The 8,254-nt window shown below is 40.0% G+C and overlaps 1 protein-coding gene across 1 annotated transcript in view; it reads left to right on the plus strand.

Annotated features, from left to right (window-relative positions):
* Positions 1-8,254, plus strand: part of SCP2 (sterol carrier protein 2) — a 144,252-nt gene that overhangs the window by 117,663 nt on the left and 18,335 nt on the right. Inside the window, exon 12 of the mRNA XM_011973780.1 lies at positions 3,048-3,141. Within this exon, the coding sequence (XP_011829170.1) occupies positions 3,048-3,141 (94 nt within the window). The remainder of the gene's footprint in view (positions 1-3,047; positions 3,142-8,254) is intronic.

Below are 8,254 nucleotides of genomic sequence, written 5' to 3' on the forward strand. Positions count from 1 at the left end.
ACATTTCTTTAAGAGATTAGTCAAAATAAAGATTTCATCTTTATCCTTCCCCACCAAAAAAAATACAAAAACAAAAACAAAAAAACCCACAACTCTTGATACCACCACATTCCTCTCCAGAGACCACCTCATTTTACTGTTCCACTAAAACTAATGTCTCAAAAGAGCCACGCTGTGTCTATTTCCCTCTTCTGTTCACTCTTCAATTCACTATATAATCTGACTTCCACCCACTGAAGACTGCTTTTGTCAGGGTCATCTGTACTCTCCATGTGCCACATCTAGTGGGTACTTGACCTTCGGGCAGCATTTGACAGTTTGCCCCTCCTTCCTGAAATCTTGCTCCTGGCTCCTGTGACACCATTCTCTTCTGGTTTTCTTCTCGCATCACTGGCTGTTCTTTCCCTTCTGTCCCTGGCTTCTGAGTATTGGAGGTCTAAAGGGCATTGTCCAGGGCTCTCTTGTTTCTCTATAATTCTCTTACAGTCCCTGCCCAGGGATTTAAATGCTTTCACTATGCTGATGATTACTCCATTTTATCTCTAGCTGGCCCTCTCCACTGAGCTCCAGACTCTCATATCCAATGGCTTTCTTGTATTGTAAGATATTATACTTACTGTGCCTTAAACAGAACTTGGATCCCCTCTATTCCCACTACATTCCTCCTTGTCCTAGTAATGGCATTTCCATCACTAAGTTATTCAGGCCAAATGCCTGGGTAATCCTTGCCCTTTCCTCTTTATATCTCCCTCACCCCCACAGCAAGGCTTGTGGATTCTATTTCTATTTTGAATCTATCCCCACTCTCTATCCACTGGCAGACTGCCTCTGTAGTCCAGGCCACCATCACCTCCTATCTGGATTATTCCAACAGCCTCCTAACTAGTGCCCGCTCCTCTTGCTCCTCTCCATCCTCATTCATTCAGCACACTGTTGTAAGAATAATCACAAATCAAACAATTTCACTTCCCTGTTACCATTTCTGTGGATTTCCAAATTCCCTACTTTGGCCTACCTGCATCATCATTTGGCCTGCCTTGTTCTCCAATTTCATTTCATGTCACTCTCCCCACACCGACTGGATTGTAGAGACTCTGGTCTTACTTAACTTTCTTTTAACATACTCCTGTCTCCCTCAGGATCTTTGCAGTTTCCTCTTTGAATGGCTAGCTCCTTTTCTTCCTTAAATAAGGTCTTAGAGGTCATTCCTTGACTGTCCTTCCTAAAGTAGGTTCCTTTTTTTTTTAATTTAAAATTATTTTTTATTGATGCATAACTGATGTACATAGTGTCAGGGTACAAGTAATAATTTAATACATTCGTGTAATTTGTGAAGATCAAATCAGTATACTTGGGATATCCATCACCTTAAATATTTGTCTTTTCTTTATTTTAGAAACATTTGAATTATTCTCTTTTGAATTATTCTCTTTTTTGCTGTTTAGAAATACAAATGTATAGTAAACTATGGTCACCCTACTCCTCCGTTTCATAATACTTGGTACAGTTTGCAGTTATTTTGTGTTCACTTCTTTTTCTCCTCCACTGGAAGAATATAAACTCAGTGAGTGCAGAGACTGGGTCTGATCCGTTCACCGTCATATCCCCAGTGTTTTGAAATGTCTTGCTTGGCATGTAGCAAGAAGTCATTAAATATTTATGAAATGAGGCCAGGCACGGTGGCTTACATCTGTAATCTCAGCACTTTGGGAGGCCTATGTGGGAGGATTGATTGAGCCCTGGAGTTTGAGACCAGCCTGGGCAACATAACAAGGCCCCTGTTTGTACAAAAAATCTTAAAAATTAGCTGGGCATGGTGGCATGCGCCTATAGTCCCAGCTTACTCGGGAGGCTGAGGCAAGATTGCCTGAGCCCAGGAGTTTGAGGTTACAGTAAGCTATGATTGGACCACTGCACTCCAGCCTGGGTGACAGAGTCCCTGTGAGAGAGAGACAGAGAAAAAAAAAAGTATGAAATGATAGAAGGAAAAGGGAAAGAGAAAGGAGCACTGTTTTGTTTTTTTTTTTTGACAGGGTCTAACTCTCTCACCCAGACTGGGGTGCAGCAGTGCGATCATAGCTCACTGCAGCCTCTATCTCCCAGGCTCAGGTGATCCTTCCGCTTTAGCCTCCTGAGTAGCTGGCACTACAAGCACATGCCACCATAATAGAGTTAATAAATAACTTACTTATTTATGTAGAAATGGTCTGGTTCCATCACCCAGGTTCAAGCGATCCTTCCACCTCAGCCTCCTGAGTAGCTGAACTACAGGCAGGCACCACCATACCAGGCTAATTTTTGTATTTTTTGTAGAGTTGAGGTTTTGCCATGTTGCCCAGGCTGGTCTCAAACTCCTGAGCTCAAGCGATCTGTCTGCCTTGGCCTCCCAAAGTGCTGGGATTACAGGTGTGAGCCACTGTGTCCAGATAACTATGTTATTTATTTTTTTGTTTCTAAATTGTCTCCTCCACTAGCATGTAAGATTCATGAAGGTAGCTTCTTTGGTTTACTGTATTTTCAAGAAAAAATTCTAGCTCCTAATGAGCTGATTATGTGTTGAAAAAATGGGAAGAAGAGCTTAATTGTTTGTCTGTGACGGAGTTTCACTCTTGTTGCCCAGCATGGAGTGCAATGGCGCGATCTCGGTTCACTGCAACCTCCGCATCCTAGGTTCAAGCGATTCTCCTACGTCAGCCTCCTGAGTAGCTGGAATTACAGGCATGCACCAGCATGCCCAGCTAATTTTTGTGTTTTTAGTAGAGACGGGGTTTCTCCATGGTGGTCAGGCTGATCTTGAACCCCTGATTTCAGGTGATCCGCTTGCCTCAGCCTTCCAAAGTGCAGAGACTACAGGCATGAGCCATCTTGCCTGGCCAAGCTTAATTATTTTATATGCTTACTAAAGATTTCCTTTGGATAAGATTTGGAACATCTCTGTTCTTGTGGTTTTTGAAAATTTTGAAAATTACTATCTTATAAATGTTGAAAAACCTAGTACCTATGTGACTCCATGAATTGAAACGGTTTCTTTCCCCCAGTTCGTTTAGAACTCATCAAATTGAAGCGGCTCCAACCAACTCTGCAAGTGATGGATTTAAGGCAAATCTTGTCTTTAAGGAGATTGAGAAGAAACTTGAAGAGGTAAGATTTATGTAAAATATTGCCAGGAAGGACCTTGAGGCTAGAGGAAGCAGACACAGGTGTTGCCACGAGGTGGTACAATTGAAAATTTATATCATGTTTTCAACTATTGAGTGTAGTTAGATTTCTGAGTGTCTATTAAGGCTTCCTTGTAATTCTAAAAGAAATGCATTTCAGAAATGTGTAAATCTCCAGATTTGAGCTTAAAAAACTATGATAAATACTGTTAAAATTGTCGCTCTTTTCTAGGTCCTCTTTGTCAGAGGGTTATTCAGTTATGGGCAAAGTTCAAATGTAAAGGGATTCTAATTTATTTTGGTATAATTTCCTTTGAATTAAGAAGGTCTTACTTAAAATCATTCCAAAGAATAATATTTAAAACGAGCCTTTTTTGTACATAGATCAAAATTCTTTGTAAAAAGAAATTGTGTTTTGATTTCTTAAAGTAGTTAAAAATTTTTTGTTTTAAAAATGATGCTAGTTTAAAAAATTTATACTATACAGAAATGTATGTTTATGAATAATATAAATTTTATACTATACTTTTGTTTTAACCTTTTAAACAAAAGTTTAAAATCTCCCCAAATTCTGCCACTCAGAGTTTACTGAAATGTTAACAGTGGTTAACGTTCTTTCAAACATCTCTCTCTGTGTATATTAACTTATAGTTTTAAGCTAGGGTCATATAATACCTGTTGTTTTGTTGTTTTGTTTTGTTTTGAGACAGGGTCTTGCTCTGTCGCCAAGGCTGGAGTGCAGTGGTACCATCTTGGCTCACTGCAACTTTCACCTCCCGGGTCCATGCAATTCTCGTGCCTCTGCCTCCTGAGTAGCTGGGATTACAGGCGCCCACCACCACGCCAGTCTAATTTTTGTATTTTTAGTAGAGACAGGGTTTCACCATGTTGACCAAGCTGGTCTTGAACTCCTGACCTCAAGTGATCCACCCGCCTTGGCCTCCCAAAGTGCTGGGATTACAGGGGTGAGCCACCACGCCCACCACAACACCTGTTGTTTTTTATTATACTATATATGCTGATCTATTTTTTATGTACAATAATTCTTGATAGGTAATAGTCATACTAAGGCAATCTAAAAATAACTCTCCAGGCAAAATTGATATTTATTTCATTGTTTTAAACTTAGAGGAATCTTGGGATCTCTTTCTTTTTTTTTTTGAGACAGAGTCTCACTTTGTCTCCCAGAATGGGAGTGCAGTGGCATGATCACGGCTCACTGCAGCCTTGAGCCCCTGGGCTCAAGTGATCCTTTCACCTTGGTCTCCCAAAGTGTTGGGATTACAGTCATGAGCCTCTGCTTGGATGTATTTCATTATTGATTTTAGATCTCAGACAATACAAGGCATGGTTACAGCCATAATCACAATGCAAATTACACATCTATTAAGGTGATCAAAGTGGGCTGGAATAAATAGAATGTTTAAACTGTATTTCACCACATTAGAGCCATGGTATGAAAGGCAAACATTGTGCTTGTCTCATAACCCTTATTGTAGGCCAAAGGACTACTTAATATCTGAGATGATTGCACTGTGGATGGGAATACAGGTGATATAACTGATGTGTCTTGTGAAAGAACCCAACATTCCCAGGACTTTCATTATAATCTACAACCATCCTGAGGGAGAGCAGGGCCAGCCATTGGCCTAGAAGCTGCAGACCTGTCCTGCAACCATCTTGGGATGCATCCACATGGGGCTACCTGTTTTATAACCTGTGTTTTTCTTTGGACAGTATGTTCCATGGCCATAATCTAAATCTTTACCCTCTTTTTTTTTTTTTTTTTTTTTTTGAAACAAAGTCTCGCTCTGTCACCCAGGCTGGAGCTCAGTGGCACGATCTTGGCTCACTGCAACCACCACCTCCCTGGTTCAAGCGATTCTCGTGCCTCAGCCTCCCGAGTAGCTGGGATTACAGGCACGTGCCACCACACCCAGCTAATTTTTTATTTTTAGTAGAGACAGGGTTTCACCATGTTAGCCAGGAGGTCTCTATCTCCTGACCTTGTGATCTGCCTGCCTTGGCCTCCCAAAGTGCTAGGATTACAGGCATGAGCCACCGTGCCTGGCCATTTACCCTGATTTTTAATACATAGTATGTATTCATATGTATTTGTCATAATTTAAATAGCTTCCTGTGATGAATATCAGGTTGTATTTAACATTTTCAAGTAAAACGGTGCTGTAATAAATTTCCTTTTGCACTCATATTTAAGTATTTAAGCTATGATCAATTTAATATAAATAAAGGAGGAAAATTGTTGAGTGGTTGGCTATGTGCATTTTGAATATTGATACATATTGCCAAACTACACCAGCAAGAGGGTACTAATTTACAAACATTACCAATTCATGAGAGTGACTATTTTTTCATTTTAAAAAATTTATTTATTTTAATATTTGTAAAGATGGGGTCTTGCTGTGTTGGAGAGTAACTATTTTTACTTCACACCTCTGATACCGTGTTGGCTGGTTTTTAAAAAATCTTTGGGCCGGGCACAGTGACTCACCCCTGTAATCCCAGCATTGTGGGAGGCTGAGGCGGGTGGATCACCTGATATCAGGAGTTCAAGACCAACCTGGCCAACATAGCAAAACCCTGTCTCCGCTAAAAACACAAAAATTAGCCGGGCATGATGGCGCACACCCGTAGTCCCAGCTACTAGGGAGGCTGAGGCAGGAGAATCGCTTGAACCCAGAAGGCGGGGGTTGCAGTGAGCCGAGGTCATGCCACTGCACTCCAGCCTGGGTGACACAGCGAGACTCCACCTCAAAAAAAGTAAAATAAAATAAAATAAAAATAAAAAGTCTTTGCCAACCTAGTAGGAAAAAATATCTCATTGTTTCTTGAACTTCTTTCATTATAAGTGTTCCTATAAAATCAAGTTGCACTCTATAAAGTCTCAGCTTAAAAGTTTTGGTTTTTTAAAATGCTGCCAATATATTCCTGCAGAAGAACACATAGGATAGTTGTGTCTGACAAGTTGCTTCATTTATTTCAACCCTATTCCATCTAAAAAAAAAATCAAATAAATTAATGTAGAGACTATCTACTATGAAGTGTGAGGTATGGCAGTATATCAATCATTGAATACTTCATTACTGGGATTAACAAAGTAGAGTGGTTTTTATTTTACAGTATTCTTTTAGCCTTGCAAATGTATGCCTCTTGCTCCATTTTTATTCTTTTCTCTATAACCTCCCTACCAACCTTGTTCCCTTGTTTCTTTCTCCTTCCCACGATTGTCAGTTTCCTAAGTGTTTGCAGCACTAGAAAGTTAAAGTCTTGGAATCTTTTGTCAATTCATGCATTTTCTGCATTAGCAAAGGCAGCCTGGCCAAAGATTTTATTTCCACTTCTGTCTTTGTTAGCAATTCTCCATTGCCCTTCTTTGAATTTTGTCTTAATTTTTTTGTCCCTATTAAGTCTGTGACAGGACCTACTCCTTAACCTTTTGCCTACTCAGAAAAAAGTACTTTTCTTCAAGCAAGGAGGCACTCAGAACTTTCTTAGTACTAATGATCTCCAATTTCACAACTGTATTTTATTTTCCCTTTTAACTCTCTCTCCTCATCAGTTTCCTTACCCTCTCTCACTCCCCTACTTCAATTGAAAATGTTTTATTGTCCAAGGGATGTGATTTTATAAGAGGATCAGTTGTTTCTGAAAAGTAACAGCAAGTGCAAATTATTCTCTTAACTATTTTAAGGAGGTGGGAGAATAAGCAGTAAGGTTATAGGAATTTCTCTTCAAGTATGCAGGTAGAATTTCTAAATGTTTGCTGGTGTTTTCCTGCTGTAACTTGTTGGTGTCTGCACATAGCTGTATTCCTGAGGCACTGTGCAAGCAGATGGATGCACCTGGAAATAGTCATTCATGGGCCTCTGGCCCTAAAGGAAGCCTTCCTCTCAGGTGGCCTAGCACACTAATGTTATTAACCCCCTCTCATAGATTATTTCCACAGAACCTTGAGAGAAAAGATTTTAAGGAATGTGAACACTTTGAACTTTCTTCATTTTATGGTGGCAGATACAGCTCTGCTGTCATCGGCTAAAGTTTAGAAATATTGGTGTGACCTACCGTTTCAGTGTGGTATGGTCAAATGAAAGTAGCATTAAATTTGGGATTAAAGCAACCTGGGATTGAGTTCTGGTTGTACTACCCACTAGCCATATGTCCCTGCCTCTCAGGGAACACAGAGTTTAGTGGGACGAGAGACATGGAAAAATATTTCCAGAAAAAAGTAACATGGGTTTATGTGCAGAGGGCCATCGAAGTATCTGGTGGAGATAGAGACTCCTTCCCAAAAGAGTTAGCATGTGAGCTGAGACTTGAATGAGGAGGTCAGGGGTGGGAGTGGAGGCTAGGAAGAAGTGAGTGTCCTGGGATGGGGTAGGAGTAAGGGCATGGAGGCATACAAGCACATGGCACATAAGTTCGTGGAATTCAACATGTTCATGGAATTCAAAGATGAAGAGGAAGAGAAAGTGGCTGGAGTTCAGACAAATATCCTTCAGATCATGAAGACTCTAGGATAATATGTAAAGACAGACTTCATCCTGTTGACTGTGAGGAGTCACCAAGAAGTTCAAGCCTGAGAGTGCCAGATGGATATGTTAGTGTTAGATGGACTACTTGGCAGCAGTATAGAGGAGAAGCATTCTTAATCTTTATGAGCCTCAATTGCTTTTTCTGCTTAATGAGCTAATATTAATGTCTGCCCAACTATTTGTATGGTTTTGTGAAGATTAAAGAAATTATATATACAAAAGTATTAAAAACTTGAAGGCCCCTCAAAATAATTAGTATTGTTGTTAGTAGTTTTTTCTACAGTTAACTTAAAATAATTTAAGTGAGCTCTTTTAAGGGAAGCCAACATAAGAGCATTTCTTTTTCACTTAAAAGAAAAACCTGACAGTCATTTTCGTTTCTTGGTTTAACTAGAAAATACTGGTAGTTAATTTCAGGATACTCATATGTAAGAGATGCCTCCATGACTATTGAGATAAGTAGTCCCTGACTAAATATTTTAGGGCAAAACAAGTGTTTTGTCCTAAGACCCATGTCCAAGATTCCAGGTGGCTCTCAGGGGA

The sequence above is a fragment of the Mandrillus leucophaeus genome, unplaced genomic scaffold (assembly GCF_000951045.1).
Source record: "Mandrillus leucophaeus isolate KB7577 unplaced genomic scaffold, Mleu.le_1.0 Scaffold14, whole genome shotgun sequence".
Taxonomy (NCBI): domain Eukaryota; kingdom Metazoa; phylum Chordata; class Mammalia; order Primates; family Cercopithecidae; genus Mandrillus; species Mandrillus leucophaeus.